Source organism: Oryctolagus cuniculus, chromosome 17, assembly GCF_964237555.1.
Source record: "Oryctolagus cuniculus chromosome 17, mOryCun1.1, whole genome shotgun sequence".
Lineage (NCBI taxonomy): Eukaryota > Metazoa > Chordata > Mammalia > Lagomorpha > Leporidae > Oryctolagus > Oryctolagus cuniculus.
The window spans coordinates 35,637,137-35,657,235 of NC_091448.1; the positions used below are offsets into that span (position 1 = coordinate 35,637,137).

Below are 20,099 nucleotides of genomic sequence, written 5' to 3' on the forward strand. Positions count from 1 at the left end.
TTTCTCTCTTTACCACCACCCCAGGTGTTTCTTCTCATGAAGTTGTCAGTGTGACTCATCACTACTTTAGTATAATCATATCTGTGAAGTGCAGTTATATCAGACTTTTTGCTTTATATAGCACATTGGTCATGGTTATGATGTATTTGTTCTTAGCCCGAGAATTCTTACTGAATAGTATTGTTCTAGTATAAATTTAGATGAGAATTATTCTACTTCGGATCTTTCTTGATTAATTCTGCTAAAACAGACTTTTCAGAAACTAGGGCAACTGTGCTAAGGAATTTCCATTTATACTAGGCAAGAAAGTAAACAGTAAGTGGAGAGTAGGGTAGCAAACACTTATGGTATCAAAAAACAACCGTGAAAAGGATCTGTCTTAATGTGCTAGCCCATTGCAGTTTAACATATTGCTTACAACCTTCACAATAGAATTTGAGTGACTTCAGTTACACATTCCAGGAGACTGGCAGTCTGTTACAATCAGAGTCTGAACTTTAGAGCAGGCTAATTTACAGCGATGGGATGAAGAAAGTTGTGGATTTGTATTACACACTCTCACCTGACACTGTATCTGATCCCTTACCTGCTGATTGACATCTTGAATGAGCTCTTTGAAGCAGGTTCCAGCTTAATTAAAACGTTTGCTTGGTTAGCAGTGATCTGTGAAAGCCTGTGATAAATATTGAATCAGGTTCACCTGCTGGTTGCTGTGAGTGGATAAACAGCTGCTTTGTGCAGTTTAATCATGAAACTGGCAGTAGAGTACTACTGTTTGAATTTTTTAAGAAAGAATAGTTGAAAAGGTATAGTTATGTCACTTTTGCTATCTTACTGGAGTGTGTGCTTATGTGCGATTTTGCACAACAGGCGTCAGTACCTGTTTAGATGGCTTGGACAAGAGCTAATGGTTGATAAAGATGAACAACAAACCCTCTTTTTATGCCTGTGTTCATTGGCCTTTTACCATTAGCTCATTATGTGCTTAACTTTTTGAAATAAAAAAGCAATGGTTGGCTTTCTGCCTAGTTAAATGGTCGATGAAAACGATCCTAAAGCTTTTTTTTTTTTTTTTTAAGATTTAAGGTTATCAGTTTCAGCTTCTACACAAGTTTATTAGTTTATTATATATTTTGTAGCAGCTTGAAGAAATCTTTTGTTATTTACTTTTTTCATTTGTAAATTGTATATTAGTGAACTGCCCCAAGTATTTTAGCTTTGTGTTAGTGTTTGGTAATTGGCAAACATTAAAACAGAAATGAGGTTACAAGCAATGTAGGAACTTTCATAAAATTATCTTCTTTTGACTATTTATTGCTATAGAGAATATATGTCAGTTAAGTTGGTTGTAAAGCAAATGGTCTTTCCATTTGATTTCCACTATAAAATCAGATGTAAATTCTGGAGTAAAGCCCTCACAAAAATCAGTCAGAATCCCCTTTTAGCACCTGATGAAAATTATAGTTTTGCTTTCTAGAAATGTGTGCAAAATTGTGTTTGTATTTTCTCAGTGGTGTCAAAATTCTCTGTAACAGTCCATGGACTGTAACTTAAGAATATATTTCCTAATAAATAAAACAGAACATTTTTGGTGAGGAGGAGTTAACATACAAGCTGTTCTGTTGGGCCTTAAGCAACTTCAGATAAACCAGAATAAAGTACATTTAGTGTTTTACGTTTGTTTTGCAGTACTTCTACCACTTTCAGGTAAATTCTTTACTCCTTAGTTCCAGGGGTTATTTACCATAGTGACAGTTCCCAGTAATCTTCCTGAAGTTTTTGTGTTTTTATTCCCATCATCAATTTCTTTGGAATTTTATGGGAAGATTAAGTTTTGAAGTCATACTCTGCCTTTCATCATTGTTTTTTATTTGTTGATACATGCAACTCTGTTCATATTTTTCATTATACAGTATATATAATTTCATTGATTGAAAAACCTCATAAGCTTTTTTTTGTCTTCTTCCGTTGATGCACTTAGCCTCTTTTCTTTATTATTATAGTAATATTGCAGTTAATATTTCCTTATACCTGTCTTAGTATGTAAAGGTTCTTTTAGTGCATATGCCTGGCACTGTCATGCTGGGTCAAAGGGTATGTTTATCTTCAATCTCACTGGATCATCAGTTTGCTCTGAAATAGAAGTGACAGTTTGTGATCAGGTGAGCTGTAGCTTCATATCCTAACACCAAACCTGGTGGTTGTGAAATGTGGTATAATTATTGCTTTAGTTTGCACTTTCCCAATTACTGGTGAGATTGAGCGTTATGTTGTGCATCTTTTTAGACATTTGTTGACCTTTCACTTTTTTCTCTTCTTTGATTTGCTTGTTCTTGGCTATTTATTTGCTTTACCTTTTAAAAATGGATTTATTGAATCTTTGTATCTTATAGATAACTGATCCTTACTTGTATGCGTTACAAATAGAGTGTACCTTTTTGTTTCTTTAAGGAGGATGTCTTTAGGAGTTTCACATACAAGAATACTTCAAAAAGTTTGTGGAATTAAAATTAAGTTTATTTTGGTGCAAATAATATTGAACTCCATGAATTTTCCATGAACTTTTTGATGTACTTTTGTATTAAAAAGGTTGTATTTTCAATTGTTTTTGCTTTTGGTTATTGTTTTAAGAAATCCTTTCCTACATTTAGATCGTAAAAGTCGCTTGTATAGGAACAAAGACCACATAGCTCACAAAGCCTAAGATGTTCTCTCTGGCCCTTTATGAAAAATTCGCTGGCTCTTACTCTAAAGAGTCTTAATGGAAAGTTTTGGTTTTTTCCCTTGTGGAATATAACATGGATCTTGTTAGAAAATATTTGATTTAAATGTCAACTAATAATAAGTTAAAATAATTTTTATGAAGTAAAGTTTATAGATTACCCTTAAGAATATTTTATAATTACATTCAGAAAACAATGCGCTTAGAAGTAACTATAAACCAGTTTCCTTAATTCATGAGTGAAACTGGTATTGATAAACTCTAGAAACTGTGCTGTGCAGAATAACTGAAGAATGCAGCGCGCTCTGAGAAGAGGTAGCCTTTGTCACTGTCTTTTGTTTGGTCTGATATGTCGTGGATTCTAACGTTTCTTAAATGAACGAAATGAGCTGATACATGTGAAGTCCTTAGCACAGGGACAGTCTTAATAAATGGTAGCTGCTATTAATAGTGAACATATCAGGATATGCATTTGTCACAACAACATAGGCTCTAATTTTAGCCTATGATGAGGTGATTTCTCTTTTTGTCCTTGAAAAATAACAAATTGTCCTATACTTTTTCTTTAAAAAGCTGATCTTTTGACTTTGAAGTAGCTTTTTGATATGTGAAGCACTTCAAATTAGCACTTCATTTAAGCATCTGTCAGATTAAAATTTGATTCATGAATATAGTAGTTGGTTCAGGGACATTTAGTTGTAGTCTATCATTTAAAAAGCACTTAAATCATAAGTAAGTACAAAACACCATGCTTAATAAATGCATTATATAAAGAAGTGTAAGGCATAGTTTCTGTCCTCAAGGTTGGAAAGATGATACATGCACATGGAAAGTTCTGGAAAATACAAGTTACTATCACGTTGACCTAATTTTCCCATTACTTCATATAAATAAGCTGCTTTTCAAGCTCTTATATATTAATTTTTCATATTGTCTACCTTTTTATGTCTGCTTCTAAATCCAATTCGTAGCCTTTTTTTTAAAGAAGCTCTCCTTGATTTATAGATTAGCAAAATAACTTTCTTGGCCAATAAAATGTTTTTTTTTTTAAATCATTTTCCATTTCTAGAAGTATTTACTCACTGTGCTGTTTTTCAAGTATTTAGACATACTACTGTGTTTTTTTTGGTGGAAAGTTTGGAGGAAGTTAAAAACTTGAGTAGTTGGCATTGCAGTATCTTACTGTTGAACTTTTTTAAAAAAAGATTTTATTTCTTTGAAAGGTAGAGTTAAAGAGAGGGAGAGGCAGAGAGAGAGGGAAGGAGGTGAGGGAGAGAGAGAGGGGTTCAATCCACTGGTTCACTTCCCAAATGGCCACAGCAACCTGAGCTGGAACAGGCTGAAGCCAAGAGCTTCTGGGTCTTGGAGATAGCAGGGGCCCAAGCGCTTCGACCATCTTCCACTGTTTGCCCAGGTTTTAGAGTTCACAAGTTAGGGGGGAGCTCATATGTTTTATCTGTTGACCTTCAGACTTACTAGATGGGAGTGAGTATTTTTAAATTTGCTGTTTTCCTAGTACAGTCTGAATATAAAAGGGAAAAGAAAAACATCCTTATGAAAGATCAACCTGATCATTTTTAAGCAGGGGAAATACTTAATGAGGATTATAGAAGTTATTTAATTTTACTCATTTAATTGTTTCAAGATCCCTAAATTGAAGGATTTCACAGAGAGGCCATAAACAGCATGTTAATTGAATTGGGGGACAGTCTGACTTTCTGTCATTGCTGTCATCAGGATTCTTTTTCTAGTTTTGTTATAGCATTGAAAGTTGCTGACTTTGGTACAAATGACCGATTTTGTTATTAAATATGAATCGTTTTGAAGCTTTCTCCTCTACCTTCACAATCAGTTTTTCCATATTCACATGTGATGTACTGTATTGTTGAGATGGAAGCTTCAATAGAAGATCACTTGTGAAGAAATAATTATTTAATGGAAAGGAAGGGGCTGGTGCTGTGGCGCAGCAGGTAAACCCGGCATCCCATATGGGCGCCAGTTCTAGTCCCGACTGCTCCACTTTGCATACAGCTCTCTGCTATGGCCTGGAAAAGCAGTAGAAGATGGCCCAAGTCCTTGGGCCCCTGCACCCATGTGGGAGACTCAGAAGAAGCTCCTGGCTTCAGATTGGCACAGCTCCTGCCATTGCAGCCATCAGGGGAGTCAACCAGAGGATGGAAGACCTCTCTCTCTCTCTCTCTCTCTCTCTCTGCCTCTGCCTCTCTGTAACTCTTTCAAATAAAATAAATAAATCTTTTAAAAAAATGGAAAGGAAAAATAAACAACTTGCTTTGTTAATTTTCTTCTTAAATTCTGTTTATCTGTGAAAAGCTATATTCTTGAGTCTTCCTCAAATTCATGAATGGTTAATTACTTCAGATTACTTTAAAACTTAAAAATCGGGGCCGGCACCGTGGCTCACTTGGTTGATCCTCTGCCTGAGGCACCAGCATCCCATATGGGCACCGGGTTCTTGTCCTGGTTGCTCCTCTTCCACTCCAGATCTCTGCTGTGGCCCCGGGAGTGCAGTGGAGGATGGCCCAAGTGCTTGGGTGCCTGCACCTGCATTGGAGACCAGGATGAAGCACCTGGCTCCTGATCCGTGTAGCTCTGGCTGTGGCGGCCATTTTGGGGGGGTGAACCAAAGGAAGGAAGACCTTTCTTTCACTAACTCTGTGAAATAATAAAAAAACTTAAAAAAATCAAACATAATGTTTAATATAAAATTAGCCATAGTTTATAATTTTTGGATTATGGAGTAGAGGAGAACTTTACAGTAACTAAAGTCAGTCAGTCTATTGAGGTAGGTTTTCTGAAAGTAGTTCTTGATCATTTGCTTTTGTTTGTATGGTTAGTAGCATAATATTACAGTACAAGCAGAGCATCCATCTAAATTATTAGCACCAAATAGATCCCTTTTAAAAATTAAAAGATTTGAACATAGAATATCAAAGTATAAAACTTATAATAGCATTCCTTTAGAATTTGAAAAGAAATTATCTGAATGGTGTTTATATATGAAAGTCTGTAAGTGATATATTGGGTTACTTGTTTTAGGGAGTTGGTTTTTTTATATATTTCTATATTTGAGTTTTTGGGCAGGAAAAAAGGTGGAATTAAAAGGAAGAGGTGGTAAAGCTTTGAGTTGATACTGAAAAGTGTTACATAAAAAGGTAGATTTTCCAAGCCTTGAGAAAAGACATTATCTGATTACTTATGTTTGAGTGTTATGTCCATGTAGTACAGAATGATGCATTGGGCCCCATGCATTCCAGTATTCACATGAACTTCATGTGTCATAAGGCAGAGGCATTGAGGGAAAAGATCTAAGGTATGAAAAAGTAAACTAATTGTGCTACCTGAAGTTACTTTAATTTGTTCATTGTGTTAATTAATTATTGTGATCAATGCAAAGACCAAAAAAGCATTCAGTCAGGAATATCATGATGTAATTTGCATTCTATTTTCTTCTGACCATAAATTGTTAGATATTGCAACATATGTAACATAAACCACACGTCAGCTGTTTCCTGCCTCACTGTTGACAAGAGCTCCATTCATAACTCTTCTTTTTATCCTTTCAGGGAATGAGTAATTATTCAATATAGAAGGCAGGATATTTGGAACTGGCTATTTAATGTGGCAGCACTCTGTAATGAAATCTGCTGTTACTGGCAACCTGAGAGGGGAATGTAACAATTCCAGCATGGCTGTAACTTTATCTGCTTTGACTGACTGTTTATTTGGCACATCAGTGAACCTTTTATCCCAGTGAGTGACAGCTCCAGAAGGGTCACATTTACATCCATTCTATCATGTATTGTAATATTTAATGGCAGACAAGGTTGAGTGAGACTGGGAGTAATTCGATCTTGCCTTTCCACTGAGTTGAGGCTAAAAGACAGCTTGATCCCCAGTATTGTGGTGTAACATGCTATGACTTAGCATTTGTTTATGAAGGCTAATCTTACCGATTACAATTAAAAAAAAACCTGTAGTCAGGTAGAATATTTGTTCTACTAAACTAAAACTCTCAAGTACGCATCATTCCTTTTAGTTTCTGTGTTTTTTACTTTTCCCCCATTAGTGGCTACTTTTATAAATTAACATTTTATAGTATTTCTCTTAAATGAAGCTTCATTCTATCTCATTTTGAGTAGTGATTGAGGTTTTGAAGGGAACAATTATTAAGAACCTGTGAAAGCTTATATATACTCATTTATGCATTAAAGTTTTTTCTGATTTGTGGGAATTTGGAACTAGAAGAGAAATCAGGTAAATATTAGGCTATATTGCAGTTTCATATGATGTGTTTAAGGATATTATTTAACTATTTTAATTATGAACCTGAATGTCCAGGAAAATCTGTCCTGGGTAGTAATTTTACTGATGGATTTGCACTCCATAACAGGCACTTGGCTTTTACATATCCTTGTTCTGTACAGGTGTGCTTACTTCATTATTAAATATTGATATTTTACATCCATTTTCATACCTTTGCTAGAGGAGAATTTTCTCGTTTTTAGTTTTAGAGATATTTAAACTTGATTATTCCTATTGTCTTGTAAACTGCATTTAAAATGCCCTTTAAAAAATTGGTATTTTATGAATATTTGAATGATCTGTTCCATAAATAAAACTGTCAACTTCACATTAACTATCACAAGTTTACATGCAGCCTGAGCAATAATTAAAATTGTCTTCCATTTTGTCTTACCATTTTTACAATTTATGAAAGTTAAGATGTACTTAACAAATTTGAATTGGAGAGTTAGAGTTGGATGTATGCTAGAAAGAATACAAATATGGAAACATCATTTATAACTTAAAATCCAAGAAAGAGAACCAATGTAAAGTGGAGTTTGTAGTTTTTTAATTGCAAATTTAATTGCTATAATATCTCGAGTTTTCTCTGTATTTGACCATTGTGTTTCATTATTTATTGGTTCTGATTCTAAGAGAAGTTTGGTAACATTTTCAGTGGTCATCTAGACATTAGCTGTCTTTTCTTACTTCTGTTACAGCCCCCTGGCTACTGCTCTAGGTGTGGTTGTTCCACTAAACAAGGAAGCGATCAAGAGTCTTCAAACACCATTAAGAAAGATCAAGGGGGCAAATCCAAGAGACCCAAAATATATTTTGGAACACGCACACACAAGCAGATTGCTCAGATTACTAGAGAGCTCCGGAGGACAGCGTACTCAGGGGTCCCGATGACGATTCTTTCCAGCAGGGATCATACTTGTGTCCACCCTGAAGTAGTTGGTAACTTCAACAGAAAGGAAAAGTGCATGGAATTGCTGGATGGAAAAAATGTGAGTAAAGTTACTTTGTTTTAGAGAAAAAATAGACTGAAAATATTAAAATTATACAGAATGTGTTTTAAATTTACCTTTCTAGTAACAAGTAACTTAGAAAATCTAATTAATTGCTAGTATTGATATTTTTTGAAAAATAATCTTATAAGGAAATATTCAAGTTTAAAATGAGAGGTTTTGCTCTTAAAGCTTAATTACTTGAAATTAACTTTCATCATAATTACATGACACCTTTCTTATTTTAAAATCCCTTTACCAAAAATAGACTAACATGGATGATGACATGTGGAGATAAAATGTTTAAATGATTTAGTCTAATTAGATTTAATTAATATACTTTGTACATTTAAAAACCTCAAAAGAAGATAGTTTATTTAGGCTTTCTCTTTGAGAAAATATTGAAATGCTTTTTGAATGAAGTGAAAAATGTAATGATTTTCTGCCTTATAATTCTGATAGGTATGAATTTCTGTTTTAAAAAATTACTAACTTTAGAAAGATGTCATTGGTCATTTTGATATTTTCTAGTGAAATTAGAATACTATGCATTTCGATTAAGTAGAAACAGAGGAGTCTTTCTTCCTGAAGACTTGGATGATTTATAGTAGTTTTTAGGCAGTGTTTGGGGGTCTGTGATCTGGTAGGTTGTCCTAATATACTCTGAAATTGAAGTTTCAAGTATGAAATTATAACCAGAAGTCATGGGTGAGCCATTAGTGAATAGTATATGAAATAACCAGTGATTTTTTAAAAAAATACATTTCAAAAGTTATTTTTTTTCATTCATACATGAATGCTCCAAAAAGTTTGCGGAAAAACGTGAGAATAAAAAGGTAAGTTTATCTTGGTGCAAAACAGTTTTGAGATCAGTGTATAGGCAGTCTTCAAAAAAGACCATGGATAATATATACTATGAAAAAATCGCATGAATTTCATTTTTTTGCACCAAAATAAGCTTATCTTTTAATTCTAATTAGCATGAACTTTTTGAAATTCCCTGATATTTTTTAGGTTTTTAGGCAAAATGCCATGAGCTGTACAGCACCCAAGGTTTCATTTTCATTGCTGCATCACCTTCTAACATATAATGTGAATAAATGATTTTATATGATGCATTTCTTTCTGTGTTTTTCTAAATTAGTTTTGAATTTATTCAACTTATTCAGGAATATTGAAGAGATACTTTAATATCATGAAATAAGAGGTAAAGGTATTCATTATTAGATAAGTAGAAAGGGTCTTCAATAGAAAAACTTGATTGATTTGTTCAGAGCCAGCAAGAAAATAATTACTAAAACAAAAGTATTGTTGAAATTGTACAGTTAACTTAAGAATGGTGAAATCCCTTTACTCAGTATATTTTAAAAATTCTCAAGAAGTGATAAAGATATTAAAAGTTAAATGCTACAAAAGTATAAGGGAAAAAGCTCCCCATGGTAAAACTCCATAAATTTCATGCTTAAGTAGATTTCTTGCAGTAAGTGGCTGACTGATCTGCTACATTCCTTGAATACTTGAATATTTGTTTTTGCTTATATATTATAAACATCAAGAATACTTTCTGTCATTGTCATTGTGCAAGTATTTTTACCTTTTTATTTTCCTTGGGAAAATTAATATGTGTTTGTAAAAAGTATATAACTCATAAAATAAGTAAAAACATTTATAACATATATAAGCTATCTATATATATGTGAACATGTATAACTTACAAAATAGTAAAAACAGTTATGAAGTTGAAGATTGTATGTTGAAGGGAAATAGTCTTATTATGTGTAATCTAGAGCCCTGCAGTGCTGGTTATATTTCTTGGGTGATCTTTACTCTCGTAAATTTGAATCATAAAAAAAAAAAAAAAGTTTTTCACTGGGTTTTAGTTTGTCTGAGGTGAACAAGTATTTTATTTTAATATTATTAATATAAATAATTGAGGATACCTACTTGGTTTGGCTTGACCTAGTTCTGCCTGGGAGTGCTTACCTCACAGGCACACATGGACGTGCTTTTTCTTGTTCCCAAGCCCTCAGAGTAATTTGGTATTGTAATGAGGACCAATTACAAAGTCACTCTAGGTGTCTGTGTTTACTGGTCCTGAATTACCGAAGTGAAGTGATAAATCGATAGCTGGCAGTTTGAGTGAGGAGAGTTTAAAGTGTGATAACGCTTCAATTGACAGACTCCCCTCAGGGTTGTGTTACACTGCTAAAATGGATGAGCTTTTCTGGTTTTGCTATCAGCCTGTAGCATGGTGTCATTCTCAGTGCCCTTAAAGTGTAAACTTTCTGATTTTTTGGCTTGATCTGAAGGCACATGTGTTTTTTGTTCACTGTTTCTTTTATTAAAGTGCCATAATACTAGAAAACACTGTGCCTGTCTGTTAAAAGCTAATTCTTACTTCAGTTATGAAAAAATCATTTTAATTAGAGCAAAAGATGAGAATTCTAAAAATTGTTTTATGTCTAACATACCAATTTTTTTGTTAAATTGAGACTTTTTGTTAAGATTTATTTATGTATTTGAAAGTCAAGGTTACACAGAGAGAGGAGAGAGAGAGAGAGAGAAAGAGAGAGAGAGAGAGAGATCTCCAATTCACTGGTTCACTCCCAAATTGGTCAAAATGGCCAGAGCTGCACCAGTTCGGAGCCAGGATCCAGAAGTTTCTTCCAAGTCTCCCATGCAGGTGTAGGGGCCCAAGGACTTGTGCCATCTTTATTTATTTATTTATTTTTTAAATTTTTTTGACAGGCAGAGTGGACAGTGAGAGAGAGAGAGAGAGAGAGAGACAGAGAGCGAGACAGAGAGCAAGGTCTTCCTTTTGCCGTTGGTTCAGCCCCCCAATGGCCGCTGTGGCCGGCGCACCGAGCTGATCCGAAGGCAGGAGCCAGGTGGTTCTGCTGGTCTCCCATGAGGTGCAGGGCCCAAGGACGTGGGCCATCCTCCACTGCACTCCCTGGCCACAGCAGAGAGCTGGCCTGGAAGAGGAGTGACCGGGACAGAATCCGGTGCCCTGACCGGGACTAGAACCCGGTGTGCCGGCGCTGCAGGCGGAGGATTAGGCTATTGAGCCACAGCGCCGGCCTTGTGCCGTCTTCTACTGTTTTCCCAGGCCATAGCAGAGAACTGGTTTGGAAGTAGAGCAGCCGGGACTCGAACCTGCGCCCATATGGGATGCTGGCACTACAGGTGGCGGCTTCACCTGCTACGCCACAGTGCTGGCCCCTAAATTGAGACTTAGCAGTTCACAACCATAGACTGTTAAGGCACCTTTGTAATAATTTTTTACTATGATAATATTCCTTAATGAAGATGCTTGGAATGAAGAAATGGTGACTGTCAATTTAGTCTGTATCAAACTCAGTATGGAGGATAATTGGCACATCTTGCCTGTCTCTGGGTCCTAGAATTTTAAAATTGGAAGGAGCCTTAGAGATGATATGGTCAGTGAATCAGAAGGAATCTTTAAAGGTTTCTGGTCAGCTACTCTTTGATGCTCAGTCACATGAGTAAAATGGGCCCTGAATTTTTTCCAAACAAGCAATTACCAAGAAAGGAGAAACCAAGATCCATGTTTTCTAACTCCTAGTCCATTTGTTATATTGTCTATACTAGAGACCAAAGCAAGATGGCATTAAGGTATGGAGAAGTTGACAAAGTAAGAAGGGTAGAAACAGAGGTAGAGGTTAAACAAAGAAGTGAAAATAATGTAGAAAATTAACTAAAGAAATATAGTTGATTTTTTTCCTTCTAATTTTTGTTTTATTTTAAGCTTTGGGGAAACAACAGGTATCTTCTTTTAACATGACTAAACACAAAGCTTTAGGAGGACTACCCCTTAGCTGTTGATGTCTTGGCCTTTGGTATGCTGACATCTTTTTACAGGTTATGGACCTTTTATGGTTTATTCTGTTACTAATAATTTCTAGGTACATTTGTATGCATAATAATATATGTTTTAAAAACATAGATTCCAGTAATTCATAGATAAATACACAAACACAAATGAGAGTACTTCGAAAAGTTTGTGAAAGTTGAAAAGGAATGAACTGTGGCACAGTGTGTTAAGTTGCTGTCTGCAGTGTTGGCATCCCGTAGGGGCACCAGTTCAAGACCAGGCTGCTCCACTTCTGATCCAGCTCCCTGCTGATGTGCCTGGGCAAGACAAGGAGGATGGCCCAAGTCTTTGGGCCCCTACATCTGGCTCCTGCTTCAGACTGGCCCAGCCCCAGATGTTGCAAAATGGCATTAAAATATAAGTTTATTTTGGAACAAAGTTTTTGCAATCCATGCAATATTTTCATCATAGGTATTTTTCAAGAAATTTCTGAAGACTGTGTATATGTATGTATACACATATGTAATTTTTTTCATTTACTGAGGATAACAACTTGGGAGACATTTATATGTCAATCGTTTTTAATTTTTTCTGCATAGCAATGAAAATAAAAATGACTCTGTATTCTGCCAGTTAGTCCCAAATGACAGTTGGAGTGGGCATTTGGTCGAGAGGTTAAGCCCCTGGTTGGGATGCCTGCATTCCATGTTGCAGTGCCTGGCCTCCAGGCCAAGCTCTGCTCCGATTACAGCTTCCTGCTAATCCATGTTCTGGTGTAGGTAGCAGGTAGTGGCTCAGGTGGTTAGGTCCCTGCCACCCAAATGGTGAGATCTGGATTTAGTCCCTGACTCCCAGTCAGCCTCGGCTTAGTCCTGACCATTGTAGGCATTTGGGGAATAGATCATTGAATGGGAGCTATGTCTCAAATAAAGTTTTTTAAAAAGTTAATACATGTATATGGTTAGAAGATTGAAAATTATATACAGAAAAGCATAAGGTAAAAAAAACTTTCCAAGTTCTAGCTCTTTAGCCCTTTTAAGAAACCACTGTTAAGGTTTTTTTTTTTTTAATTTTTATTTGTTTATTTGAGAGACAAAGAGAAATGGATATATATATAGAGTGTTCATCTGCTAATTCACTCCCCAGTGCTTACACTGGTTGAGGCTGAGCTGAGGGTAAAACCTAGAGCTGAAATTCAGTCCAGGTCTCCCATTTGGATGGCAGGAATCTGTTGAGTGAGCCGGCACTGTAGCCTCCCAGGATCTGCTTTTGGATTAGCAGGAGTCTGGAGCTTGAGGTAGGGTTTGAACCCAGGCACTTTGATGCAGGGTAGCTTCAACTGGTATCTTACTCTTTTTTTTAAGATTTATTTATTTATTTGAAAGGTAGTAAGACACACACACACACTCAGAGAGAGAGAGAGAGAGAGAATCTATCCACTGGTTTACTCCCCAAATGGTCACTATGGGGCTGGGCCGGCCAGAGCTAGGAGCCAGGAACTCCAACCTGGTCTTCCAGATAGATTGTAGGAACCAAGTACTTGGGCTGCTTCTGCCACTTCTTTCTCAGGAGTGTTAGCAGTGAGCTAGAATGGAAGCAGACCAGCTGGACTCAGAAACTGGTGCTCTTATGTGGCACGCCACTGTCACAAGCAGTGGCTTGACCCACTGTACTGGGTTAAAGTGTTGGGCCTTTAACTGGTGTCATAAGTGCTAGGCCAAATGCCTGACCCTACTATAAAATTTTATGTGTTTTGCCAGAACATTAAAAAAATTACTTGCTCTGATATATGTGTGTGTGTTCTTTAAAAACTTATTTGAAATTAATCATGCTATGCACATTATTCAGCACCTTTTTTTTCTTTTTTAATATGTCCTTACAGAGCCAACATATTAGCATATGGGCAAATTAACTCATTTTTAAAGAGTTAATAGATTTTGTATGAATTTGCCATAATATCTTTAACATGTCCCCTGTGAGTATACATTAGGTTTATTTCCAATTTTTGGCTATTAACAGTACTGTGTACATATATTTACATTAATGATAGATTTTTAAATTTTGAAAGCTTTTGGTAAATAGCCTGTATTCTACTCATACTAGAAATGTATGCTTTTAAAAGTGTGTTTTTATGCTTCTACTAATTTTCTATACTTTTTAACAGTAGTATGTGAGACTGTTGTAAAGACTGAATTTTATCAAGCACTTATTTTTTCTTTTTGAGAGGTAGAGTTACAGATAGTGAGAGGGAGAGACAGAGAGAAAGGTCTTCTGTCTGCTGGTTCACTCCACAAATGGCCGCAATGGCCGGAGCTGTGCCCATACAAAGCCAGGAGCCTGGAGCTTCCTCTGAGTCTCCCATGTGGGTGCAGGGGCCAAGGACTTGGCCATCCTCCACTGCTTTCCCAGTGGAGCTAGATGGGAAGAGGAGCAGCCGGGACTAGAACCGGTGCCCATATAGGATGCCGGCACCGCAGGCAGAGGATTAACCTATTGCACCACAGCACCGGCCCCATCAAACATCTTTTTTTTTTTAATCAATGCCTGTAATTTTTTTTTTTTACTTCTATTAGTAGAATGGCAAAGGACAGTAACAGTATAAAAGAAAAAGTAGAAATTCTTGTTGAACCTTAGAATGTTCTTATGGTACAATGTTAAACCTTGCTAGAAACTTAAAAATCTAAATTAAAATAAGATTGTATTTTTCACCTTTAAAAGAGATAAATTATTGGTAATGATAAAGCTATGGAAAGTTAATGTAAAATTGTTAAACTTTCTGGAGGATAATTAAGAGAGTTAAAAATACTTCATAGTCTGAATTCATAATACAACTTCTAAAAATGTATGCTAAGAAATATTTGGAAATGGGCACAAGAACTTTCACTGTAGATTTATTTATAAAGCAGAAATTGGTGACCATTAATAAGGAAACTGGATTATCAACTATGGCAAATTAATTTGTTGTACATATATATGAGCATGAGCAGCCATGAGAAATTACTTATTGACTTGAGATTTTCTTGATATGATTTCTAATAAAATAGGCAGAGGGAAAAAAATGAATGCAGCTTCACCAAAACATTTATTTATTGTGGCTAGATTATTAATAATCCTCAGTACCTGGGGAAATTTTGCTCTGTTGCTGTTACTAGGTCACATAGTAGCTATGTATCCTTTTATACATATGTATAGAGGAAATAGGAAATACATCAATATGGTAATTAATTTTTGTGGTAGTTATAGATAATTAGGGTTATTTTGTGCTCTTTTGTATTTTGGAATTTTTTATAGTGTACTTTCATACTTTATTTTTTCTCCATGGACATTCAGGACAACCATCTTTCCTTGCATCTGCTCTCCTTCTTTGTATACCACCATCCTTTTAACCACCCACCCTTCCTCTCTTTGTTTGAATACTATCATATAGCTCAAATGAAAAGGTACAAAATAATCTACAGAGAAAAATCTCTCCCGTTCCTGTACTCAGGCCACTTTGTTGTCATGCTTAAAAACAATCAGTGATGCCATTGCTCTGTGTACTCTTCCCGAACCTATCACTTGGATCAGAACAAAGTCCACAGCAAACATAATTTTAAAAATATATTTTCAGGTTAATGTGGATATGTGGAGTTTTACTGATGTGGCACTCTGAGTTTGAGCAAAGTAATATAGCTTTTTTAAAATGGTTTGGGTTAGAGAGGTAGTAAACCTGTTTTCTCTGTAAATCTTAGGGTTATGGCTTTAATGATGTTAATTCTGAGAAACTTGTTTTATTTTTGTTTCAGTATTTGTTTACATTTCTTTTACACATCTTTGTTTTTAGGGAAAATCATGCTATTTTTATCATGGTGTTCATAAAATGAGTGATCAACACACATTACAGACACTCCAAGGGATGTGCAAAGCCTGGGAAATAGAAGACCTTGTTAGCCTGGGGAAGAAACTAAAGGCGTGTCCATATTACACAGCTCGAGAACTAGTGGAAGATGCCGATATAATATTTTGTCCATACAACTATCTTCTAGATGCACAAATAAGGGAAAGTGTGAGTATATATGCACATATTAGAAAAAAGTTTTCTCCTTTTTATTAGAATATAAATTATGAATGTAAGTTTTTTGTTTTAATTTCTTTATTTTTGCTTTATATTTAATTATGTGAATAAATTTATATAAACATTGGAGTACTGAAAATGTATATTAAGGTGTATTAAAAACTTATAGACCTAATCATTTTAATTTTTAAAATGATAAGCCGTTTTAAGGACTTAGTAATGAAGTAGGATTATAGTAGAGTTTCTCAGCCTTGGCAGTAATGAATCATTCTTTGTTGAGATTAACCGTCTTTGGCATTGTAAGATGTTTACCACCATCCTTGGTTTCATCTGCTAGATGGCAGTAGGACCCTCACAGGTGTAATCAGCAAAAATGTCTTCAGACATTGCCAAATGTGTCCTAGGGACAAAATTTTTTTCAATTTGAGATGCATTTATAGCTTATAGCTATTATTCTTTCCATTTATGAATAATCACAAGGAATTATTAAAAACATTTCTTTAAAAAAGCTTTTGAAGAACTCACATTGGGGAAATATGGATACCATGCAAACTATGCATCATGAGCTTTTTTTTTTTTTTTTTTTTTTTTGACAGGCAGAGTGGACAGTGAGAGAGAGAGAGAGAGAGAAAGGTCTTCCTTTTGCCGTTGGTTCACCCTCCAATGGCCGCCGCTGCAGCCGGCGCACCGCGCTGATCCGATGGCAGGAGCCAGGATCCAGGTGCTTTTCCTGGTCTCCCATGGGGTGCAGGGCCCAAGCACCTGGGCCATCCTCCACTGCACTCCCTGGCCACAGCAGAGAGCTGGCCTGGAAGAGGGGCAACCGGGACAGAATCCGGCGCCCCGACCGGGACTAGAACCCGGTGTGCCGGCGCTGCAAGGTGGAGGATTAGCCTATTGAGCCACGGCGCCGGCCCATCATGAGCTTTTGAGACATCAAAAAAGTAAGCATTTGTGCTTACTTGCCTCCTTTCTCCAACAGACATCTACTTGGTACAGCATAAAACAAACAAACAAAAATGAATGCTTGGTACAGTCTATTGTTACTGCTCCTTTTAGGCATGACTCTACAGCTCTTACTATCTTTCTGTTTAAGTTCGTAATTAGTAAGTATTACGTTTACTACCCCTACAATCTTAACTCCTTTGGTTAACTATTAACACTGTCTCTTCTCTCCAAATCATTGTACATATCAATCCTTGTCAGTATTTATGATAGTACTTTGATTATATCCTTCACCTGCTTAAAAACCTCCTGTTGCTCTCTGCTCATGGGATAAAGTCCATATTTCCTAAGTTTGTACTCAAGATGCTTGATAGTCTGACCTGGATCTGTCTTTGCTGGCTTCTCTGCTAAAACCTCAAACTTGAAACCTTCAAAAACGATCTCATAGTACCCTGATGATTCTTTGTTCTCTCCTAATTCTCTGCTTTTGATGGAGCTTCTCTTAAAATATACTGCCTGTCTTTGTCCAAATCAAAATCCTAGTGATCTTTTAAATCCTATTGTATTTTCTATTCTTCCATTCTCTCTCAGTCATTGTCAGCCCTCTATATATTATTACATTCCCAAAATAACATGGTGGCCATTGCTTTGTGACATTTCCTAGTCTTCGTTAGTCAGGACTCTTTCTATTGCAGCTAACACAATGCAAACTTAATAAGGGCATAAGCAAAAATACTGCCTCTGCATTGCAGTGGCTTTCTTCATAGGCCACCCCTTTCCTTGTGAGGACAAAGATAATAAACATCAGGCTAACCTAGAGAAAAGAATATGACCAAATATTATTTGCCCCAAATTAGTTTGATTGGCCTAGCTTAGATCACAGATCTGGTTTTGAACCTGAACCAATCCTTGTCCTCAGAAGGATGGAAAACTTATTTGAGAAGCCTGTGTGATAACCCTTACCCCTGTTATGAGAGGAGTGGTGATGTCCCTTGACTCAGATTAATAAGACAATACTTCAGAAAGTTCTTAGAAAAATGGAATTGAGAGATTACTTTTGTGAAAAAATTTTTTGAAGGATAGGCATGTAGCCCAGTGGTGAAGACTCCAGTTAAGATGGCCATATCCCACATCAGAGTGCCTAGGTTTGAGTCTTTGGCTTCTGACTGCAGGTTCCTGCTAATACAGAGCCTGGGAAGCAGCAGTGATGACTCATGTAGTTGGGTTCCTGCCACCCGGGTGAGGAGTGAGGAGTGAGGAGCTGGGATTGCGTTCCCAGCTTCCAGTGTCAGACCTTGACCAGCCCCAGTCTGTGTGGGCATTAGGTGAATGAATTGGCAGATAGGAGCTCTCTTTTTCAGATAAAAAAGTTGATAATTAAAATTTTTTTGAATCCATTTGTAGTTTTTATTTTATTTTATTTTATTTTATTTTATTTTATTTATTTATTTTTTGGGGGACAGGCAGAGTTAGAGAGTTATAGACAGTGAGAGACAGAAAGGTTTTCCTTCCGTTGGTTCACTCCCCTAATGGCCGCCACGGCCGACGCTGCCAGGAGCCGGGTGCTTCCTCCCAGTCTCCCATGTCAGTGCAGGGACTTGGGCTATCCTCCACTGCCCTCCCGGGCCACAGCAGAGAGCTGGACTGGAAGAGGAGCAACCGGAACTAGTACCTGGCGCCCCAGCTGGGTCTAGAACCTGGGATGCCAGTGCTGCAGGTGGAAGATTAGCCAAGTGAGCCACGGCACTGGCCATTTATAGTTCTTTCATTGACAATCTTTTCCCATAATACCCATTTTCTGTGTCTTTTTTGAAGTACTCTTGTAGTGCTGCCATTATCACATGGGAATTGGAGAAGAGCAGTTCTCAAAATGAAGGGTTGCAGAACAAACTAAAATGAAACCAAAACACACTACATCATGTCAGTATTTTGAGAATCATTTGAATGCTGTGTTTTACTTTTAAAGGTATTACAATATATTCTTTCAAAACATTACATTGGAAACTCCTTCATTGTAGAATTTTATATCCTTCCTTGTAGCCTGCAGTACCTTGATTCAAGCTCATGTAACACATGTTTTTTTTCATTGATAGGTTTGTCAAATATTTTGAGAGTTAAAAATAGCAAACTCTGAAGCATGGAGCTGGTATTTGGTTGGCTTTAGTGTTTCACAAGTTTTATTTAAGATCCAGGGTCAGTTGCTAGTAATTGACTTGCAATTTTGGCTTAATATACTGTGAATTTTTAAATGAAATATCTTGCCTTGTTGTTAAATCCATTTTGCCAAATTTTTACAGGAAAATTCTTTTGTCTTATAGATGGATATAAATCTGAAGGAACAGGTTGTCATTTTAGATGAAGCTCATAACATTGAGGACTGTGCTCGAGAATCAGCAAGTTACAGTGTAACCGAAGTTCAGCTGCGGTTTGCTAGAGATGAACTAGATAGTCTGGTCAACAATAATATAAGGAAGAAAGACCATGAACCTCTACGAGCTGTGTGCTATAGCCTCATTAAGTAAGAATATTTGTGTGGTAGTGTATTTATGCTGCCTGAGTGTCAAACACAGGTTTTGTTATGCCAGTGTTTTAAAGTTAGTAAATTTTGATTAACCAGGATACTTGGGAAATGGGTTGTTTTCCTGCCAGTTAAACTTTGTTAATAAAAAAAGAAAGCCTGATCTAGCCTTTGTCTTATTCCAAAGATTAAAATGAAATTAATTGGTTTTTAAAAATTAATAATTGTGAAGCTTCTGAAGTGCAAACCGCTAATAAGTACATGAAAAAATGCTCAAATCAATGTTACTAGAGCAATGCAGATTAAAACCATGAAATAGCATCTCATGCTTGCTAAAAGGTTATGATAAAAAACAAAACAATACAAACATTGGCAAGGCTCTAGAGAAATGGGAACCCTCAGACATTGCTGATGGGAATAAATGACACAACCACTTCAGAAAACAGTGTGGTAATTTCTTTTTCTTTTTTTTTTTTAAGAGTACAGTAGTATTAAATCATTCATAGTTATGCAACCATCACCACCTTTCATCTCCATAAGTATTTTCCCTTGTAAAACTGCAGTTCTATAACTCATTAAACAATAACTCCTCAATTCCTCTATTCCCAGGCCCTGGCAACCATCAATCTACTTCCTGTCTCTATGCTTTAAGTACTCATATATAAGGAATCACACACTGTTTGACATTTTTTGACTGATTTGTTTCCTTT

General features: G+C 36.2%; 1 protein-coding gene across 1 annotated transcript in view; it reads left to right on the forward strand.

Moving 5' to 3' along the window:
- The window catches only part of BRIP1 (BRCA1 interacting DNA helicase 1), a 206,381-nt gene that overhangs the window by 35,029 nt on the left and 151,253 nt on the right, over positions 1 to 20,099 (forward strand). Inside the window, 3 exon segments of the mRNA XM_051824717.2 lie at positions 7,747 to 8,037; positions 15,696 to 15,917; positions 19,190 to 19,389. Coding sequence (XP_051680677.2) covers positions 7,747 to 8,037; positions 15,696 to 15,917; positions 19,190 to 19,389 — 713 coding nt within the window.